Raw genomic sequence first — 23,164 nt, 5'->3', positions numbered from 1 at the left:
CTATCAAAGATGAAGGGGAGGGGGAGGGGATCGTTTATTCCAGCTCTCCTCCCCTCCCCTGTTGTATATGATGTTCATACTCAGGGCTATAAAGTGTTGTCAAACAACTCCCCACCCGGAAAAAGATTCTTTCAAGCCTGAAAAAGAAACTGCATGACTTTATTCCATACGTTCCGGTTTCGGGAAGAGAACGAAAGACTGAGAGGAAATGTCGGTTTCACCGACCCGGCAGTGAATTCGACGCTGTGATTGGTCAGGTTGATAGCGTTTTTGTAGTCAACAAATCTTTCAAACCGCGAGGCTGTGTGCGAGGTCGGTTCGGCGGTATGGCAGTGAAAAGCTCTCTTGTTTTAGAGTTTAGGGATTAATGTCCTCCCGCTGAACGTTCAACAGAGCATATTAAATGGCTGCAAAGAATCCAAATACTCAGGATATAAGTGAATTTGATCATATCCAGAAGGAAAATGCAGTCCTCCGCGATGAGCTTGTTAACATACGCGAAGAAATCTCAGGTGAACGACACACTCATGAACAGTTGTTGAAAAGCTTTCAAGTTCGACACACTGAAGATTCGAGGAAGCTAAGAGAGGAGAAGAAGCTCACGTCGAAATTAGCGGAGGAAAATGGAGAACTTCGGTTGGAGCTTAAAGCTATTAGAGAGCGTCCTTTGGCAAATGGAAAGTATCACGAAAAGTCACCAAGGTCAGATGTAAACGAAAGATTGCTCCAGGAGCTCAGTGCCACGGGGAAACGGCTTGGATTACTGCACGATGATTTACTGTCAAGTCCTGTCCTGAAAACTTTGGATGGAAAGCATACCACCAAACGAGGTGAGAGAGGAATGTTGTCGTGTACATCCGAAGAGCGTGGCTTCAGCCACACTTACGTTTACAAGCTCTTAAATTGTTTGTATCTAATGTAGGGTTACCAAATGCTGATGTTATCCCTTGTAATAAATGAGTAGATTAGAGCAAATAGAGATTTTTAATGGAGAGGATGAACCTTAAAGTTGTGTATGGGAAACGAAAACACAGATTTAAGAAATTATGGAGGGTAGGCTGGAAAGTGACACAATTTGATCAAAGGTTCGAAACGCACGTTGGTGCAAATAGTTAAGTATAGATATAACTCAAAACACGCTGTTAGGATTTAGAGGCAGTGATAAAGTTTCATGAAATGTTAATTATTTGGTAATGAATACGTGATCTGTGTGTCGGCCTCTTAAAGAGGAAAGGTGGGAATTATTCATTAATGACCAATTTAAATTTGTCTCAAGAACCTAAGCTTTGCTTGTTTGTTGACATAGGTATAAACAGGGCAATTTTGAAAAACGAACTTACCTGGATCGGAGTTAAACCAATTTTGAAAGAGTTGATGCATTCTGGGCTTTGTAATAATTCGTTGAAACTACCAGCCTCGTATTAAATACCGTATGAGATTTAGATTGAGGTATATTAACTACTAAACAACAGCAGTTCGTAATTAGAGCAGTTCGGGAAGCGTTGTATTCCAGACCTGCGACATTTTTCTTTTCTTTTTTTTCGGAGGTAAATTTCTATCGATTAAACTTGAAACAGACATAAATTGAAAGAATGTTGTGATAATTTCAACGTTATTTTTATGAAGAGGTTGATGTGGATAGGCAAGAAAAACAGAGTGATTACATGTGCATTATTCTAACTCCACAAGAATGTATTCGTGAGTGGTAATCAAACAAGGTTAATTGAAAATTGAGTTCATTGAATTGAAGAGAAAAATATATTAACCCTTGCACTGCCATGTCAGTAACCATGACAGAATTTTTCCTTTTACTGGTAAATTATCAACACAATAATATCAAGCTGACAAGTGATGAGAATAAAGAAAAATATCAACTGTGGGATTATTAATGGATCCAATACCACATGTTCTGAACCAACTTAAAAGAATTGTCTGGCAGGCAGTAGGGAAAATTACTGATAAGATCTAGGGGGTGCAAAGCTTAAAAGAGCTGGATGCAGAAATGAGGAATAAAGAGAAATGGAGAAGAAAAGAATATGGAAAACAAAGCACGGAATAGCACTGTTGTTGTAATGAGATTTTTCCATATTTGGTGTGCCAATAAAAGTACAATATATCATACACATGTTAAAAAGTGTACAATTTTCTGATACTGTGTGGAATGAAAATTTTGAGGGAGAATTTGCAGATGCTTCTAATTTGTTGTCCTATGGGAAAACTTCAGTTGTGTTAATTCATCAAGTTCAACAGAGATTCTTAGAAAGCTGTAACTTCTGAAGGAGAATATTAATATTTTTGTGATAGCAGTAGCAATACTTATTATATTTTGATAATAATGTAGAAGGTGGATCTGCTGTGAAGGACCCCTTAAAGAAACTAAGCACCGAACTGATGAACTTAAGAGCCCTACTAACAGCAAAATCAAGCATTGGGCTTAATGGAGTTATGTTACCAGATCACAGAGAAGGTACTGTAATCACCACTATATTCAGTATTAGTAGACACCTCACAAGTGAATAGTGCTTTTAGCACACAATGATTGGCTAGTTCTACAGTCAATGAATCATGCTTAAATTTTAGTCGGCAAGAGTACCATATAACCCCATACATTAATTATGCATTCAGACTAGTAGACTTTGTTTTTAAAGTTTTGTCGTGAAAGACAAAGAAGTGGAATGCATAATTAATGTATGGGGCTATATGGTACTCTTTCCTTTTAGTCTTGAAACAAGAACTATTTTGTGCAGAAAGTCTTCAATTTTGTCTTGAATTGGACTCATTTCGTTCTTTCAGTTAAGACAAAGGGTATGGCTTCAAACTCAGTGAGTGGTAATCAAACAAGTCCACCACCAGATGACTTAGTCCATCTTAATGGACCAATCACAGAGGCTGCAGTTCTAGTAGCTCTTCAACAAAGAAGTGCTGCGGGTGAAAATTATGTAGGTGATAAAATGGCAATCAATGCTTCTGTACCTGTGAATCTTTTCTGTATAATCTCTAAATTCATCTGTTTTCTCAGGTTTGTGTTCAGAAATGCAGATTGTAGGTTTCATATCTGGGAAATCAATATGATTTGCTATTTACATTTTGTGGTGCTCAAGGTTTTGAATATCCAAGATATATTAATCGTTGTCAAATAACTGAAACTAAGCTATCATTTATTGCACAGATATACCCATAAAAAACTAATGTTTATTTATTAAACTGATAGACTACTCTTTTTTACATGCTTTCCAGTGTAATAACTCAGTTGGGATGCTAGGAGAAACTAAAAAAGTTTGAAAATCACACATCTAGCCTTGAGTAAGGGAAAGAGATAGATGAGCTCAAAGTTTTTTTCCTAATCCATTTTCTCTTTTTTTTAATAATAATAATAATAACAATAATAATAATAATAATAACTTTTATTTATATAGCGCTCATATCCTGAGCTCATGGCGCTTTACAACACTGTACAGGGGACTTTTACCAGACTGCTAAGCAGTTTACCATCAAATAAAGGCAAATCTAACAGATGCCCCCTCCCCCCAATTCTCAATAAACAGGCCAGACCACATCACAGTAATCTCATGAGTGGGTTCTTTAACATCCCCTGCCTAACCAAATTAACTAATTAATAGATGCAGGGGATGGGACCTTCGGTTTATTTGTCCTTATCCGAGAAGACTAGAATGTCTATCCATTTCTTGATGTTATAGAAAGGTAGTACATTCTCCTCAGTTATTTTAAGACCCTGAGTGTTGGTCCGGCTGGGGTTTGAACCCTTGACCTTCCACACAACAGTCCGGCACTTAACCAATTGAGCTAACCGGGAGGCGGTTTTTCATTTCTCAGACTCATTTAGGTTCTGTGATGATTGCCATTAATTCATTTGATCGAACTCAGTCAAAGACAGGCCTGCCTCAGAGCTTCTCCGATAATCAAAGACTACAGACAGTTATTCAAAGAGTGACAAGGAGGTTGGCCTATTCCAGTGTTCCACAAGTTATTGTTCTAAGGTAGATTTTTATATTTCTTCCATGTAAATTTTTAACAACACCATACAGAGCAGTCTCAGTCTCGAAATTGAGAACAACATTGACATTTCTTAATGACGAGAAAACATATTAATTAAAAAAACACGTCACCAATCTTTGATCACTACTAGCTGCAGTAGAGATAAACTGCATCAAACCAAAATATTGAGTGTCTTTGCCTGGACCTCCTAATCCAGCAAACAGTGCACTGGGCAAGAGGTTAATAATACACCTTCCACATGTAAAATAAAAAGGGATTAACCCTTTGATTGCCAAGATCTGATTATTAAATCTCCCCTCTAGGAGCCCTATAAATGTCTTAGGAGAATTTGGAGTTAGATCAAGATAACATCTACCTGATAATTTGAATATTCTCACTACCTGTTTGCTGGATAATGTATAGGATATTGTTGGGAGAAGTTACATGTGAATCACTTCTGAGAGTTGAAGGGTAGAGTTTATTTGTTTTTTTTTCTTCAGCGGGAGTGGAGGCAGTGGCAAGACGTTTACAGCCCAGGCTCTCGTCCATCATCTGTTAGAACAGGCTGGGGGAGGACTAGATTCTGATATCAGTAAGGTTAGGATTTATTTATAGAAACATCCACTACAGTGCTGAAGATCCAGTGGGTAATTTATATGATAACAAGGAGAAACGTGTCTGTGACTGAGGTCATCTACTTTATGAAATCAGCCTCCTGGGCAACAGCAATATTAACATCAGGAATAAATGATAATTTACAGATCGGAGGATTTGGCCATAATATTATCTATTGAACATCTTCATATCTAGATCTGAGTAAAAGAAAGGAAGTTAACTTGGCATGCAATTATTACAGGCCATAAATAGAGCTGTCCAATGCTAAGAATGTTAATTTAGAGAGCTTAGATCATATCTGAGTTCATTGTCCTTTGATAGTGATTGTCCACTCTGTTTTATTCATCAGCATTTTCTTGCCTCTGTTGCTGTGATACAATCTTTAGGAAATGCAAAGACCACAGCAAACTCAGATTCCTCCAGGATGGTATGATTTTACTATCAGAATTTTACTGCTAGTGTGTTTTATTTCTTCCATATTCAATTTTTTTTTGTTTGAATAATATTAATTTGCTGATTGTGTTTCTTGACATCCTAGGGAACTCTTTTTGAATTCCATTTGTCTGATGGTTTGATATCAAGAACCAAAATCCAGTGCTATCTCCTTGATTCTGTAAGTATCTGCAAAGTGTTCTGAATGAAGAAAGAATTTACCCTTGGAAATCTTAATCGAGTTTCTAGTTTATGCTTATGATCAAAGCCATCTTGCACTTCAACCCTTATGTTGCGAACACTTCATTAAGAGTGTGCAGGGAGTAAGGGACAGGTCAGAGGTATTACAACTCTTGTTCCAACCTGAGATTGGGAAAAATGTTGTTATCAGGATTGTCTTTGAGTTGGCTCATTTTTATATGAACTGGCAAACTATTTCCTTAGCAAAAACCCTGAGTGCTAACCTTTTGTCTTTACAGACAAGAGTTGTACATCCACCAGACAAGGAAAGAAATTTTCATATATTCTATCAGCTGTTATATGGGATCACCCAGGAGGAAAGAGGTTCTGTAATGAAGCCGTGTTTCAAATATATTTTCGTTTAATCCTTTCACCACCAAGATCTAAATACCAATAACAGTTTTCCACACTGTTGCCTGTACATTTCTTAGAATTTTAGTTCTGAGATTTTAATAATTATAATAATAATAAACTTTATTTACCCTGCAAAAAATGTGTCAGCAATTCCATGAGGAACCGCTGGCTTTAATACATGTGCAGCAAATATAAAACTATTAAAAATATTAAAATGGAAAATTATACATACATATATACAATATAACTATGTTAAAACTATGTTAAAAAAAATTAGTTACTATTGAACAGAACAATGATGATCACGCATATCACATTGTAATAAAAAAATTATAAATATTTGATTTGAGTTTGTGGAAGATTTAATAGGTGTTCATCTTTCAGTGTTCTTGTTTGAAGGCTCGAGCATTTTGGCAAATAAGAAACCAAATGTTCAGGGACATTTGTAGTTGTACACAATTTTAAAAATAAATTGAAAGCAAAGAAATCGCCTACGGTTTCTTAACGACAGTATACCATACGTCTCATGCATCACTTGGGAACAAGTGTTTTGGTGTTAACTTATGTAATACATCTACTTGCATAAGTTAACATCAACACATGTTCAATTCTGCTTGAACATGTGTTCATGTTATAAGTGGAAATTCAACCGCCGCCTGGTTAGCTCAATTGGGAGAGCGCCGGACTGCCGTGCGGGAGGTCGAGAGTTCAATACCGGCCGGACCAACACTCAGGGTCTTAAAATTAACTGAGAAGAATATGCTTCCTTTCTCAACATCAAGAAATGGTTAGATATTCTAGTCTTCTCGGATAGGGACGAATAAATGGAGGTCCCGTCTCCTGCAGGGTTAGGGGTAGGAGACGTTAATTTCCCACGCACGAGATTACTGTGTGATGGATGTCCTCCCCTGGGGTGGGATGGGTGGGAAAAGGTGAGGTCGTTACATGGACTAAAGCGGCTGCCAGAGGCGCCTGATAATGCTGACGTCCGATCTCAACCTTAGTAAATATTATTGTAAGCGCATTGAGATTCTTAAATGCGTATTAAGAACGTTCATTATTATTATTATTATTATATTATTATCTTTGGTCCCTTCAAAAGACAAATGCATGACAAGTTTATTGAATTTACCATTAGGTCCTTTGTCGTATGAAAGCATGCAGGTACAGCTGTATAGAGACTGATTTTAAATCAAAGGTGTCTTCCCTTAAGATGATTGTTTATGAAATTATTTATATAGCATCAATTTGAACTCTGCCCATGTCTGTTGTATTTTCAATTATTTACAATCACCTTCATGCCAATGAAGGCATTCTCGTATCATGTTCACAGGCAAGACACTCCCCAAATTTTTTACTTCTTCATTCAAGACCAAACTTTCAGTTTGCCTCAAATAGACTTACACTAAGGAGAAGCAGTTCCACTGGTTGTGGAACATTGGGCTGCCTTAACTTGCGCTTTTGCCCTTCATATTTTTTAGTGAAGCTTCATCTTCAAGGCTATAGTGTACACTCTTTGTCCTACCTGAGTGGCAGTCCTATTCCGTACAATGAAGACGAGGAAGTCTTCAGAGTTAAATTTGAGAGATGGAGGGTAACTTTTCAATCATCTATTACTGTTCATTTTAACTCTTACTGGATGATATTGTACTCTGTTCGTCTGCCATGGATCTTTGAGTCTTGGTTTTCCATGATATGATTAAGCATTTTTTCCACATTGATGGATTTTTCTTTTTTCCACAGGAAGCTCTGGCCTCATTAGGCATCCCATTTGTGGATGTTCTCAGAATTTTAGTGGCAATTCTTTTGCTTGGAAATGTAGAGTTTGTTGACAGTGAAGGTCTTGAACTTGATGTCAAGGGAAATAATGGTAGGTGAAATAATTCAAGTATAGTCAAACCTGTATTAAGCGGAACCATTTTAAGCTGACACCCTGTATTAAACAGTCAGTTGTCAAAGTCTCAAATTTTGTTCCCTTAATCACTTTAATATTAAGTGGTCGGGTGACTATTCAACACAGGTTTGACTGTATCAGGAAATAATCCACTCATCAAATGAAGGGTCTCAATTATGATATTAAAGGGTTGAAAATAATAATTCTTTTTTATTTTTTTGACAGAAATCAAAGCTGTTGCAGCTCTTCTTGGTGTTTCTGGGGTTTCATTGTACAGAGGTCTGACCACAAAAACAAAGAATGTGAGAGGACAGATTCTTAGATCACTGTGTGACTCTGTTACTGTAAGTTGATCAAAGTTTAGGTGACTGTGTAACTGAGTGACAATGTCCACTAACTAGGGTGGTGAACAAGTGGAAATTTGTGGTATACCTAAATATGAATGTAGATAAACAGTGAAAAAAATGGAAGACTGGATTGTGCAGTGTTGCCATTTAGTATGCTAGGTTGAGAGTAAAATGGGGTCTAAGTTGTTGTGTACAGAAAAACTCCAAAATTCCATTAGCTTCAAATGACTTTCAACTCTTCCAATCCTCTTCTCCATGCAGGACTGACTCAAAGGGTCATTTAATTCCCTTTTGTTAGGCAAATTCAAACAGAGACTGTCTTGCCAAGGCACTATACTGCAGGACAGTAGCTGCTATTGTACGGCGAGTCAACAGCTATAAGAGACCAGCAAGTATGATATCAGTGTCGCCCCAAGGATCTCATGAGTCATTACGGGCTGCATTGACTTCTCAAGGATCAACGGGGTCACTGGGTAAAAGTCCAGTAACCTCCAGCAACGGTTTGCTGATGGCATCATTTCCTGGTATTGTAAAATTTAAAATGTTGATTTTAAAAAGATTTTTTTGGAACCTTGTGCAATTTGTTTGCAAGTAAATAAACTTCTTCAGCTAGAGTGTAACCTCATTTTTTTCTTTTGAGAAGACTGGAGCAATATATTCATCCTCTTGTTATTCAGCTGGTAGCATGCATTTCTTTCGAGAACAACAAGAGTATCATGCAGTTGTTAAGCCTGCTGATAGAAATTTGTTTGGCTCATTCCAAAAAAAAATTATTTTAAGAGGCGAGAAGGTTTATGGATTTCCCCAGACGTACATCAGTGAATCAGTGAGTTAACGTTTTCTGAGTTTTTTTTTTTTTAGCATAAAACTCTTAAGGGTTGACTAATGTAGACCTAGATATTCAAGGTTCAGAGGCTGCCATTTGTTAGTTTCTTTTTTTTGTTTTTTTTTTTAATAATTTGTTAGTCAAGATTTTCATGTATTTTTCGATTTTTAAGGATTTTATCTTAATTTTTTTGTAACTATTTTTGAGGATTAGAGTGAATTATCGTTATCATAGTGTGTATCCTCTAGTTTTTCTTACATTTTTATTAGACATTTTAACACATTTTTTTCGATTTTCAAGCATTTTGTCATAATTTTTGTTATAACTTTTTGTGATTATGGTGAATAAAGGATTATTTTCTTGTAATTAAGGGTTGACTCACTACCTCCAATTTATTTTCCATCTTGTTCAATATTTTGCCAGTGATTACTCCCCCATCCACTCCCAGCCTTGATGGTAGTTTCCAGTTCACCAACGGAGCCTCTGGACTCGTCGGCATCATTGATATGTTTGGCTTTGAAAACAGCGAGGTATGACATAGACTAATAACTGTCAATAAGTCAAGAAATGCACTAGGCATGTTTAACATCAAAGCTGCAAACTTCAGTGTTTTTTCCCAACAAGTTTTGTACCTGTAAGGGGATGTCTCCCCTATCCGTCCCTCTTTTTGTTACCAGAGTAGCCCTTCCTTTTCCTGTCACCATCGCTGAGACGAAGAATCTTTGTAAGTGTCATGGTCTCGGAGGTGTTTTTTTGTCGTTGTTGTTTTTTTTGTTTTGTTTTTTTTTGTTTTGTTTTGTTTTGTTTTGTTTTTTTTCTTAGAGAAACATGCCCTTATCTATCTAACAGAATAGACGTGTTAGCAATTCTGGTACCCATTCATTGTTGTGTTTTGGCCCCTTTTTTTTGTCATAGGTAAATCATCTGGAACAGCTCTGCGTGAATCTGTGCTCTGAAACATTACAACATTTCTACAACACTCACATATTCAAGAGTAGAGAAGAGTACAGCAGGTATTACTTCGCACTTGTTTTTTTTTTTTGTTTACTCGAGATTTATTCGCGAGGGAGAATACAAGGAAAGTTTGACATAGTACTTTTTTTTTTAACTCTCTTCATGCTACAGGGAAGAAGGTGTTCTTTCAGATTTTGGAGTGGATTATTTTGATAACGCTCCGTGTATTGAGCTACTCACTTGCCAGGTACGTATCCAAGCCTGAGAGAAATTTCCAAAACGTTTAACAAGAATGTTTAAAGCTATTCGGGAATACATTGGTTTTGCTCTCTATAATTGGTCGAGGAATCTCTCGCCATTTTCCTAGCCAATTAGATGCAGAAATGAAACAAATTGCGTGTTGGTTGTTTGCGTTTTCCTACGCTTGAAGCGCCCTCAGCTCCCTGTCATTGGTCCATAAAACTCTCGCCGTTTTGTCTTGCATCTGACCAATCAGATGCAAGACTTAGAGGAACCGTGTCATGATCGTCGGTGTTTTCCCGCGCTTGTGGTCATTTGCGTGTATCTGTCTTGAGTTCTCATTGGCTCCTTTTGAAGTTGACCTTTGTTCTGTTTAGCAGTAGTCATGTACAGTGTACTTTAGTGAAAGCCACCCTATAAGCTGTTAATCGCGCTATCAAAAAATTCTTAATATCTAATATGCAGAACTGTTATGATTACAACTTGCCGTAGTAGGTAGACTTTAAAGTTGTTAGGTTTTGATTTCTTGTGATTCTTTATTATAGCGTGCTGGAATTTTGACAATGTTGGATAAAGAAAGCCTATTCGCAAGGTAAGGCGTGATCACGTTTTGCAACCCCCGTTTTTTTGGAAAAATCTTTCCGTAAATAGTGCATGTCTGGGTCTGTTACATCCCGTCAGAATCGTTGTCTTTTTCACTTTTCTCATTCGTATACGTATAGAGTAATTTTCAGTTGGTTATTAAAAACATTTAGGATTCCTTTGGTTTTACTTAACTCCGCTCTGTGATTGGCCCAGAAAACCCACAAAATTCCTTCAACCAATCAGATGGTAAACTGAAAACAATCGTGACTTGTTCATTCGCAATTCTCCCGCGCTTTGAGTTCTCATTGGCTAATTATGATGTAAACCCTTGCTCTGATTGGTAGCTAAGGTTACTTTGGATTTGGTTTTTCGACACTCAGTGGAAACCTGTTCAAACAGGTATAATAATAACAGAAAATTCATGAAAAAACCAAAAAAACAAAAAAAATTAATCCTTCCAACTCGTTAGTGCTAAGGCGGGAAAACCAGTGACGCGTTTCTATCATGCTGGGAAAACGAGTAAAAAGGTATATGTATCAACAATATATGAGCAACGGTTCTTTTTAAAACAGTCTATGTGTAATAAATGGTAAAAGAAAAACTGTTAATGGTCAATCAAACGCAATCAAGAACTGTTCGGAAAGTTATGGATTTACAGCGAAGATTGTACGTGAAATGATAATGTCGTGAAAGTATCAACAAGGCTGAATATTTCTTACAGAGGAAGCTACCAGAATTTCTTACAAAAAGTAAAGGGACAGCATAAAGACAGCGATTGGTAAGTTTAAAAAGGTTAATTGATGTTCAATAGCAACTTTGAATGATGAAGAACTGTATTTTGGACAGAATTTGAAGGAGAGGAGCAAAATTATATAATGTGTTGGTATAGTTCGATATGGAGGGTGGTCAGATTCCAAACCGATACGGGAATAGTCAATCAGAAACTTTGTACTTTCTGAGATGTTTCCTTTGTTTCAGTTTTTTCGATCCAGATCCCGAGAGTTCGTGTTTTGGAGTATCGCACTACAATGGAAACGTGAGTCGAAGCCTGTTACTGTCAATCTCGTTTCCAGGTTCTTTTCTCTCCTTTTCTTACCTCTCTCTCTCTCTCCTTCTCGCTTCAGTGCAGAGGGAAAACGGGTTGGGGGGAGGGGGAGGGGGAGGGGGAGGGGGAGGGGAGAGGGAAGGAGAGAGGTCCTTGGAAAAAGTTTACTTCTCCCCTCCTTTTAAACATTACAGTGTTAGATTGTCGTCAAACCGAAGCAGTGTCATCTCACTCTTTTCTGATTGGGCACCTGTTATGGAAGAGTCTTCTGAGACAGCGACGTACTAAACGCGACGTTTTTCTGTACGCTTTTCATTCCACTAATTTATTCGTGTTTTTCTCGTCGCCATGTTCCCACCAATGGCGTAGGTCTGCTTTTTGAAATATAACCTACAATTCCATACATATAACCCACAATTCCTCCATTCGCTCTGACGAAGGGCTAACGCTCGAAACGTCAGCTCTTTTATTCGTTACGGTGGCCAATTTACAATTTCAACTTAGATGATATAACCAAATTACCTTGTTACCCCCACCAACGCAGCACCACAGTCTCTTTAGAAACTTTTAGCCTTTATTCATCTGTTTTTCTGTACAGACTGACTTTTGTTCTGCTTCTCTGTAGGTCGTTTACGATGCCAGCTCTCTTCTGAACATCAATAGAGATTCCATCACTGATGACATTATCTGTGTGTTCTCAAGACAGGTATTTTATTCAGAGTGAGTTCTTCTCCGGGTATGTCATTCAGACTGCCGGGCTGATAAGCACACCTGGAGAAGATATTTGACGCGAATCTATAAGTTAGTGCTTCAGCAACATTTCTACACAATTTAGACGTGCGACCAGTTGCAAAGTGGCAAAAGACTAAATGTGTCTTGTTATTTCTACCTTCCTCCCTTTAATGGTTTGATTTTTTATTAACTCGCGGTAGACAATAAAGCTATTCTGTCACACCAACCGTGTTCACCAATTACTGTTTTTTGTGGCTCTTAATGAGAATAAAAACGCGGATTAACAGACAAGTGAAAGTGGTATATGACGGCGAGTGTATTTTTTTTTTTTTTTTTTTTCAGAACTGTAATTTTGGTTTCGCCACGCATCTTTTCACCAGTGATTTGAAACCGCAGCAAGGGCAGGCAACTGCTCCCAAAGGGGTGCTATACAGAATATCACCCACCCCCACTCAGGAGGCGCAAAGGTGAGAGGCAAAGCGCGGGAAAGCACGAGTAGTTGCCAGGTTGCGCTCGGTTGCAGTTTGCATCTGATTGGTGAAGAGAGTGCTGTTACTTTACTTGACCAATCACAGAACGATGTAAAGAAAAACCATTGCAATTCAGGACTGCTTTCGAACTTGAATTGAGAGAATAGTACAGGCTAAAGATACTTTGTTAGCCCTCTAACCCTTAACAGTGACAAGCATCTATTTCTGTTTACGTTATTACTGCTGAAAATACGGGAAGCGACCATCCACTTAAGAAGCTCTTGATGTTCGGACAAATGCTCCTTGTCAATACAATGGTAAATGTATAGAGAACAGTGTGGAAAATATGCACACTGGTGTTAGGGTGTCAGTGGTTAAAAGAATAAGTACTGGCCTCTAACGGTATCATTTGATTTACTTAAATAACAAAGGCTGATAGTTTCGAAAGAAACTGTTTGGGGCTGCGTCGGTGGGAGTAACGAAAAAATTTGAATATATCAACAAAGTTGAAGTGGTAAATTGGCCACCGTAACGATTCCAAAAGCAGACGTTTCGAGCGTTAGCCCTTCGTCGGAGCGAATATTCGCTCCGACGAAGGGCTAACGTCTGCTTTTGGAATCGTTACGGTGGCCAATTTACCACTTCAACTTTGTTGATATATCCAAATTTTACTTAAATAACAGCCCCGCAGGAACAGCTGATGCTCCTCTTCGTACATTTTCGCAAGGATTTCAGGTTAGTTTTCTGAGATATTAGAAGACTTTATGATTGAGTTGTGTTTTGATTTCCTAAGCAAGAGGATAAAGTTTCCCCATGACTGTTATGAGATTCTTTTTCTCGACATTCATTTTCTAAATTGTCTTCTTCCATATAGCTAAAGAAACCCACAGTTTAGAATCAACGAACTCCATCGACAACTCTACGGTGACTTCTTGTGTAATGTTTTGTTCCTGTGTTTTTCCTCCAGGAAAAACTTGATGGTCTGCTTAAAACTCTGGTGCAAGCGCAACCGACATTTGTAAGATGTATAAAGGCGAGTTATGTTTGATTGCAGGCTTGTTTGTAACCACCAAAATTTGTTGTTAGATTGGTTTTTCGATTGAATGTCGTAAAATCAAAAAAAACATAATCGCAACAGCTGCTCAGTACTTTAGAAGTCACTTGTAAAAACTCAAATTGAAAACAACCAAACTGCTTAATGCGCGGGAAAACGCGTCGTGATTGGTTGAGAGAGTGACACGAGTTTTCTAGACGAATCACAGAGAAGTAAAACAAAACCAATGCAATCTCAGATTACTTTCGATACTCATTTGAAAATTGTTCCACTTAAAATCTTGTGCTCTTCTGGTGACGCATGAATTGTTTATCTCTTAAACAAAAAATATGAAAAGTCATCAGTAGTGGACACAATGTTGTGCTCTACCAGATGGGAGGGAGGGTGTCTTAATTTTTACATTTTTCCGCAGACACATCTGTTGTCACTTTGTAGGCAAAAGCATCGATAGTACTCTCCCTCCCTGTTAGTTTCAGCAATTTTTATTCTTTGCCGTTGACCTTTTGCTTCGTGTTTCACTTTGATTACAGATAAATACTCGCGAGGAGCCATATTCCTTCGACCGTGGAATTGTCAGTCAACAGATTCGAGTGTTGCAGATATTCGAGACTCTTCAATTGCTTCAGTCAGGTAGTTGACCCTTTAACTCATTAGGGTAACTAAGACATAATCTCTCCTTACAATACAAATACAGTATCAAGCAGACAAGTGAAATATATCAATTAAGGTATCATTAGTTGATCCAATACCAAATTCTTCGAAGTACCATTATAAGAATCGTACAGCCGACTGTAAGGGGAATCACCAGTGAGGTATTAGAAAAGAGCCCCCTGTTCTTGTAGGCCTTGAGACAAACCGTGATACAATCAGCGACAAAAATCACTGAATACCGATCATATAATGCAAAGCTTACGGAAAAATCCTTGCGTGTCCCTCATCAGTACACCACGTCTAATTTTATGAAAGAGTTACCCATACAAAATTAGAATTTATCGCTAACTTTTTAATGCACGATTATCTTATTTCAGCCCTCGCTAATCGCATTCGACTTCAAGCATTCGCAAGGAGGTATGCCTTTGTCTCGCTGCGTAAGGTCCGGGGTTTGGAGGAGACTGGGTATGAGGATTGCAAAACTATTCTGGAGACGCTGATGAGAAAAGCTGATAAGTCAAAGAGTGACGTCATGTTTGGCTCGTGGGTACTGGGAAAGAGATACGTTTTCTATAGGTAACTTGCAATTATTATTTAATATTTTTCTTTTATTTTCAATTTTCTCAATTGGTGAATCTTCCCTTCGAATTTTTTTAATACGGCGCTTCGAATTTCACTGTGAATTAAAGAGGAAAACCCTTTAGAATTTGGGAAGGCGTTGAAACGAAATAGAAGGACGTAATACTTTTTTAACAAGTGCTAGCCTTTGTATAGAAGCTATTTATATGTAACTTTTTTGTCGTGTACTTTTGTAGTGAAGTAGTGAAGCAAGAATTAGGGAACTTGTATGAAGAAAGAAAAGTGAAGGCCGCTGTGACGATCCAGTGCTGGCTTAGGAGATGGATCTGTCGAAAGAGATGGCCGAACCTAAAACGTTCATTGGAACTTCAGCGAAAAGGCCGGCAGGGTAGCAAAAGTAATCACAGGTGAATATTGTAAACTGATAGCCGAAGGTGTTTGAAGGGAGGTTGAGAAGGGCTCCGGTTGCTAGTGAATTAACCACCACGCATAGCATAGATTCTCTGTTTGTCTCACGTTCAAGAAGTACTTTGAAAGTCTTTCGTGATGTGGTCCAAGACTGTAGCTTGCCTCTTGCTAACAAAGCTTCCTTGTCGAAACTCGGTATCTTTTTACAGTCTTGTTCGCAGATCAGTTTCTCTGTCGGATGAGCTTCGGGTTGACACGAAGGCTGCCGACCAGTCGTGCTGTCTCTTCGGAATCGATATGGTAAGCCGAAAGAGTTGAAATACAAAGAGTAATTTTGGATTACGGCTGTTTTGTGTGAAAAATTTCTTCCCAACTCGAGATAAATAGTTGTTTTTGCTTTACAACACTTTGTGATTGATGTAAAACAAAAAAACTGCGCCACCCTCCCAACCAAAACGGAAAACTAGTATAGAATTTAACGTTTTTTGCTTCCACCTTTTTAGGAGACTCCCCCACCTTTGCCTAAAAGCCGTCCGTACACTGTGTTAGGAAATATGAAGATGGGGTTCCCACAAAATCGTATCATGAAAATGGATTATCCAGGTAAGTGAACTCTTGCTTGCTTCTTTGTTTTGCCAAAATAGAAAAAAAAAATTGGGACAAGTGTACTCCTGAGCCAAATGTCCTATCCTACCGGAGCTTAGCTTGTGTAACAGGAGCTAATTTTTTTACATTTTCGGGAAGATTAAGGGGAACGAAAAGCCAATGTGAGGCGGGCGGGAGAAGAGCGTGGGGCGAACGTTGGGCAAGCGCGAGGCGAGCTCGGAGCGAGCGTGAGGCGAGTGCGAGGAAAGCCCAAGGCGAGAGTTAAGCGAGTAGGAGGAGAGCGTTGTGTTAGCGCGAGGCGAGCGCTAGGAGCTAGCTGCCAGCGCTACAAATTTTCATTCTTCTGCCTCTTTTAGATGACGGCAGCGAAGTTCTTCTGAAGAAAGGACAAGTTGTAAAGGTGGTTCGGGCGTCAGAAAAAAGAGGGTATCTGGTTATAGAGCACAGAGGCACAACAATTCACTTGCCTTTTCAGGTTATGGAGCTTAAGGTACTAGGTTTAAAATGTTTTGTTTTTTTTTACCCTCGTATAGTCTTGCAACGTGATAAACTGACGTGACCATGAACAGGACTGGAGCAAAGAAACTGTTTTTGCCCCTGTCCATACCTATAACCGTTCGGTTACTTTAGTTGGTCTGCTTGTCTAGCGTCTCTTCTTTTTGATGACAATTAATCAATTAAATCCTTTTGCATGTTTTTAAAATCACGTTTTGTGGCTTCTAAACTTTCCTTTAACAATTTAATTCTTTCGTTATCCGCATTTAAAATCAACCGGTTTTTTTTTTTTTTTTTTTTTTTTACACCTGAGGTGAATAAGACCTCCTGAATATGTAGTTCCAACACTGACGCTGATACAGCATGATTTTAAAACAGTGTTCAGCTTGGATGTGGTATTGAACGTCTTGGGATTAGGTTTCACCAAGAGGACCTTTATCAATCAGATAAAGATTAATTTTGCAGGGAAGCCAACAAGAACCCAAAAGGGGCATATGATTGGCAGGGAGGATGGCGCGAGATCTTTAGACCAATCAGTCTTAAGTGGAGATAAACCTCTGCTCTATTTTAACCAATCAATTGTAAAGGAACATCGTCCCTGAGCAAAGCTTGTTTCCACATTGCTGTGTTCGTTTTTGTAACACGGTTAGATATGTAGTCAAGTTTGCGTGTCATCGGTTCTTAAATTTTTCTCTTCGATTAGGGGAAAATCAAATTTTTTAAATTGATAACACCTTGTTAATTGAAAAGTTCCTTTGGGTCGAATGATTTACCTTTTGCCACCTCGGCATTTCACTTGAGAACGATAGATAAGTCTACAGATAGGACCCTTTATTCAAGCTTTGAGGAACGACCCTCTTGTGTGACTAGAAAGGCATTTTTTTGCAGAATTCTCCGAACCCTTCACCGAGGTGACCAGACACAGTGGTGAATAAAGGCAAGTGTAACTATGGTAAGTTTCTTTTTACCTATTTCACTCTGCGACTACTACTGTGCATTTTCTGGCTTGTTGATAATCGCTGTAGTGAATCTTCAAAAAAAATGTTCTTCGTTTTATTTTGTCGACCAGGGAAAACACGATTAAACCCTGATGGAACAGTTTTAGCTTACTACGCCTGCTGTCCGTTCTAATCTCAGAAAGCAGACAGGACTTGGGCCCTCCTTAGCAGAACATGTGATCGCTGTTATTGGCTAGAGTTCTGTTGGAAAGGAAACACATCACGTGCGAAAAACCTTGTCCTTTGATAGCATGCGAAGAAACGCACATGATGAGCACGTAAACATAGCATTGTGTTAGGAGTTTATTTACGATTAGTTAGCGCATAACAGAGGTTTAATTTGCCCACGTCGTACTTAGCGGATGTGAGCCGACAGCTGCATTTAAAATGATGCTAGCACAGTTCTGGACATTGCGTAGTTTGTCTTGTCAGATAAAGTTAAGGCAGCAACATGGTGAATATCTATATTTGTATATTGGTTGAAAGTTTATTTTAAGCTCTGTGAGTTTTTACAGCTACGGTGTAAACCTTGACGAATGATTGTGTGCGATGATTTTTTTCCCCAAGTGAAAATATTATTGAAAATGGAAATATTTTTGTAACGCATGATAAAGCGTTAAACTTAAGCTACCAGTTGTATGGTTCTTTCTACTAACAATGACTAAAATTACATAAGTGACTGCGCGTGTGCCTTCACGCGGATGGGTGAGCGCGTGGCAGTGCATCTGCCGACGCGCGTGGTTATGTGGGAGTTTGTAGACTCCTTGCATTCAAATCTGTCTTTATAACAAAAAAACGTCAGGAGACTGGAAATCTTTCATTCGCCAAACGTCGAGTCGAAAAACACCAACAGAACTGAACTGAACTTTGCTTTGTTTTAGTTTTTCTCAGACAGATATCAGATACAAAATTGCTGATAGCTTTTCAGTTCAACTTTCGCTTTCTGGAGTAACGTCCTTGACAGTTTGCTTATTCTTCTGGTAATCTTACCAAAAAAAGCTTGAGACAAATAAAATGTATAATCAAAGGCTTAACGGAAAGACATTCCGAAAATATGTAACAGTATTGAAGTTATGAACTTAAAATGATGAAATGTTTCTCGGTTAGAGACGTGTTAGTTCGTCTTAATCGGCGTGTTACTCTCGATTGGGTTGCGAGTATATTTCACTACGATATAAAATCGACCATAAAATTGTAAGCCATGGTTATCTAATGAAAAGTCTTTAAAGGTGGTAGAAATTTAGAAGCAGGGTTTAAATCAAACGATAGTGTTTTAGTTGTTTACTGCAGACGTGGCATTGTTTAGAGATAGAAGCCATATTTTTGTGTTTTCGTGCGATTATCGTTCATCGTATTGATAGTCGAAGCTTCGAGTCTTGATGTTGGAGAAGAAGAAACCTTTTTACAAAAAAAAATAAGCTTCAGGCATAATTATTTAATACTAGAAGCACTCTATAAGTTCTCCTACTATTTTATTTCTTGTCATTTCCCTTAGTTCTGTCTGCTGAGTTCATCCCAGCAGGTGAATCATATCGATTTCAGTCTCGTGTCTTTTCCACTCTTTGTAGACTAATTGTCTTCTTTGTACAGTTCTCGCATTGTTCACTTTAAAGCCATCGTGATTTCTTCAAACTTTTAGTTGTGAAATTAAACTGACATGTTGCTTGGAGACGGAATAGAACGGACATGAGAACATCTTAAGAAAGATAATTGTATCAAAAGCCTTAAGTCAATTTTGTCAAATTCTTTTATCGCTTTTCCGATAAATCATCTATTTTTAGCGCTCTTAAATGTGGTTCATTTCTAAGCTCAACGGGAGGGAAAAACTCCCCAAGGAAAAAGACAAAAAATAAGAGTAATGGACGTTGATCTCCGAGAGTGTTCTCAACTTGTGTTGCTTAATAATTTGGATATATCAACAAAGTTGAAATGGTAAATTGGCCACCGTAATGATTACAAAAGCTGACGTTTCGAGCGTTAGCCCTTCGTCGGAGCGAATAGAGGAAATGTGGGTTGTGTGTGATTTTAAAGGCAGAAAATGGAGCTACGTTATTGGTGGGTGCATGGCAACGAGAAAAACATGAATAAATTAGTGGAATGAAAAGCGTTCATTGATCCCTGTGGGATTGAGACTGCCGGTTTGAAAGAATTAATATTGCTAATCGTCCGCTACACCACGCGTTACACCTGACTTCATTTTAAATACCCTCTAGCTATTCGGCTTAAAAATGTCATTGTTTGCCGTACATTGCCCCATAAACAAAGAAATCATCATCTAATAGCGATAATTTTCCCTCCGGCTTGTGAAAAGCGCGCTAATTTTGTTTTAGGAACGAGAAGAATAGGCGACCGACCAAGCTTCAGTCCAGCTGAGATGTAACTCCAACTCTCTGTTGCGTTGGGTATTGTTATTTTCATTTTTTCTCTTCATTCAAAATTATTCATCTGAAAATAGCAGCGGCAAAGATTTCATCTCGGCTCGAATTCTGAGCAGAAACATTTTTTATCAGAATCTTAATTTCGGTCGTAAATCTTGAGTTTACCCAGCCACTTCCTTATCTTAGAAATCTTTGGCCCTTCTCGCCTCTCTACTCCTAAACCTTGTCATAAAGCTATTTCCCTGATGCGGCCTCTCTCTAAACTTTTAACTTTTATTGCAAATTATAAACTCTGATTCCCGTTGAGAAAATACATTAACGTCCATCGTACGGTCCTCTTTTTTGCCCAGCAACGACAGGACGAGAAATGTAACCGACAAACCAAAACAAATCGATAAAATCGAAATCTTGTTTTTGTCGTTGTTCTTCTTTTGTGGTGCGAATGTTAACCAGTGTCATCCGTTTGAAACAAAACCAATAGGAAAGTTATTCTTTCATGCCTTGAAGAAGTACTGTACTGAATTGATAGAGCTGTTCTTTGAGTTGTAAAAAACAAAAACAGATTCACCTTCAAGCTGCTTTTTTAGACAGACAGAGTCAATCGCAGAAAATCCCTTTTTTTTTTTGTTACTCTAAATCATGCTTATTAACAAATGAAAGAAAAGACCTGGCGTCCCAAAGTCTCGTGAACTGGCGCAAAAACAATCAGCTTCCCATGAAACTGTCCTTAGTTAACCCCTGAAAGCTTTCTTAACTTCAAACAAACCTAAACTGCTTTTCCAAACTACATTAAACGCTGAGATGCCCCGGAAATACTGGGTCAGTTTGTCCCCAACTCACGAACAATATTAATTGCCTGACAGTAATCGAAAGACGCTTTTGTTGGAGTTCGCTCCATTTCAAAACGTCGCGTTAACAATCAAACTGTAGTGTAGTAAAGTTAGAAAGGCGTTGTTCTCAATTTTCTAAGTAAATATTTTTAAAAGCGATGCATGTGTCTTGCGACGCTGTGAAATGTTGTCTGATGAGTCATTAGTGCGTGAGATGATTTTTCTGCCAAGCAACCTGTTTCCGCTCTAATCGGCCAATGTGTGGTCTAAATGCGGTTATGGATTGTTTGTAAATAAATAATTTGACACAAAAGCTATACCTATCTTATAAACAAACAGTGCCGGTGGTCCATAAATAAAAGTCACGGCCCCGTGCGACTTTTTCCCAGTGCCTCCAATGTTGCAAGCGGTCCTGATTGCCCAAGATCTCTAGGGTTGCTATTCCGTTTTGAGAGATCGCAAAGTGAACTCAAACGAGATGTTTCCGTCGCACCGCAGTTGTTACTCTTCGCCGTATTTGTGTCAGCCATCATTTCACCCAGCTTTACCGAGCTATCCTTCAGCATTTTATCCTCAATGGAGTCGAGCCGGCTTCGCTGTTAACTGCCATGGCGGAGGAATATTCTTCCTTGAACAAGAACCACTCCCAAAACCTCCTTACTCCTACGTGGCTCTCATCTCCATGGCCATCAAACAAGCGCCAAACGAAAAAATTACACTGAGTGGAATTTATCAGTTTATTACGGAGAACTTTCCGTATTATCGCCTTAACAAGCGAGGCTGGCAGAACAGCATTCGACACAACTTGTCGTTGAACAAATGCTTCGTGAAAATACCTCGTGAGCGCTCCGATCCTGGAAAGGGATGCTACTGGAGTCTGGATCCGTCTTATGAGGAAATGTTCGAGGAAGGAAATTTCCGAAGAAGGCGAAGAAGACAGAGAAACTACCGCGGAAAAGAGGATGAAGATGACGAAGGAGATGAAGAAAATGGAATTTCCACTGAGTTGGAGACGTGCTCAAAGGAAATCGACGGTTTGCAAGAACACGCCGCTAAAAACCTCTTAAACCAAGATGGGCGACGAGAAAAGACGACAGCTCAAGACTTTGCTCATTCACGTTCGACAACAAGTACCTGTATGGAGGATTCTTCGACGAACGACCAAAAGGAAGCACAAAGGAGTAAACCCGTAAACCAAGTGAAGCAGGAGCCTTGCGCAACAGAGTCAGATCACCCTTTCAGTATTGCAAACATTTTAGGGAATACGCAAGTGAAGGAGAGGAGCGAACAGATAATGAGCGAAGCTTCTTCGATAAACGAGGACACAGTTGGAGCGCAGACGGTTTCAGATTTGGTTAAGATTTCATCGTCGTCACGCGTAGACAAGAATTTTCCTGCTCCGAGATTCAGCATTTCTACAGACTGTAGCAGTCCTGCGAAGAGATTCTATAACGCTTGCACAGCTTTGAACTGTAACAGCACGGGGATAAAACCTCATTCTCTCCACGTTTACAGTTCGATCTGGACTGTTCCTGGTTCGCCTCGTTCGAGCGGATTGTGTAGTCAATGTAACTGCCTGAACTGCCGTGCTCTTGGCTACTAACACGGTGAACTGCGAAGATGTTTAAGTATGTGTGAACCGACATGAACAAGAGCTTGACAGTTTTACATTTCTTCCCGATTTGTGGTTTTAAACAGTTTTCACCAAGCGATAGCGCACGAACACAAGGCTAACAAGATCACGTAATGTTGGATTTGAGTTACCAAACGTGGCTAATTGCATGTAAACGAAGTGGTACCGTTCGTGTCATTTTGTTGATAATCGGACGAATCTGTTGCTCACAACATTGAAAACTTGTGGGTGTCTCGAAAGATTTTTACGTAAACTTCCCATGGATTTCGCCTTGTAGCGGAATTTGTAGAACACATCAATTGTGGATGAAACTAAGTTGAAAATATGTTTTGATCAGAAATATTACATCAGTTCAAAATAGTAATAAAGTGATAAAATCTAAGAAATCGATTTATCTTTTTGTTTGATGGGTATTCTCCGCTCTTGAGTACTTAAATAACATACAAGAAAGCTAAAAAATTACGGATGACCTAGAAATTTTGTACATCGATCATGGTAGCGTGCACTGTTCTAATCATGGACAAGCTCGCGAAGCATGAATTTGGCAAAAGTTATAGTTATTGGCTCGTGAAGGTTTGCGGTAAATTCTTTTTTTCAAATTTACTGAAAAACTATTCGAGGCGTGCCTCAAGACCTTTTACCCCAAGCGACCACAGTGGGTTACAGCTTTTCTATTAATAATATCTAGCAATCCTTTCAAACCTATTTGTCTGTATTGCGCGATTTAGCTACAGAATAAACATTTTCCTTTCCTATTTGCGAACCTTTCGTGCGTGCTGTAAATATTGATACGATGAAATAT

The 23,164-nt window shown here is 38.7% G+C and overlaps 2 protein-coding genes across 2 annotated transcripts; both read left to right on the top strand.

Annotated features, from left to right (window-relative positions):
• Positions 1–126: 126 nt before the first annotated feature.
• LOC111322511 (unconventional myosin-X) lies at positions 127–18,147 on the top strand. Its single transcript, XM_088735537.1, has 30 exons — positions 127–830; positions 2,342–2,467; positions 2,794–2,939; positions 3,835–3,998; positions 4,497–4,593; positions 4,961–5,038; positions 5,150–5,224; positions 5,523–5,607; positions 7,119–7,231; positions 7,381–7,507; positions 7,757–7,875; positions 8,177–8,402; positions 9,128–9,234; positions 9,620–9,717; positions 9,830–9,905; positions 10,444–10,490; positions 11,205–11,261; positions 11,462–11,519; positions 12,154–12,234; positions 12,603–12,727; positions 13,414–13,465; positions 13,698–13,763; positions 14,315–14,414; positions 14,813–15,011; positions 15,251–15,421; positions 15,632–15,722; positions 15,926–16,025; positions 16,385–16,518; positions 17,412–17,475; positions 17,593–18,147. Exons 1-29 carry the CDS (start codon positions 404–406, stop codon positions 17,436–17,438), a joined length of 3,372 nt encoding a protein of 1,123 aa, XP_088591663.1. The 5' UTR covers positions 127–403; the 3' UTR covers positions 17,439–17,475; positions 17,593–18,147.
• Positions 18,148–21,083: 2,936 nt separating this feature from the next.
• On the top strand, positions 21,084–22,752 carry LOC111322552 (uncharacterized). Its single transcript, XM_022925666.2, has one exon. It carries the CDS (start codon positions 21,208–21,210, stop codon positions 22,330–22,332), a length of 1,125 nt encoding a protein of 374 aa, XP_022781401.2. The 5' UTR covers positions 21,084–21,207; the 3' UTR covers positions 22,333–22,752.
• Positions 22,753–23,164: the final 412 nt, after the last annotated feature.

The sequence above is a fragment of the Stylophora pistillata genome, chromosome 10 (genome assembly GCF_964205215.1).
Source record: "Stylophora pistillata chromosome 10, jaStyPist1.2, whole genome shotgun sequence".
Taxonomy (NCBI): domain Eukaryota; kingdom Metazoa; phylum Cnidaria; class Anthozoa; order Scleractinia; family Pocilloporidae; genus Stylophora; species Stylophora pistillata.
The sequence above is the reverse complement of the archived record's forward strand: the minus strand, read 5'-3'. Positions and strand labels throughout refer to the sequence as shown.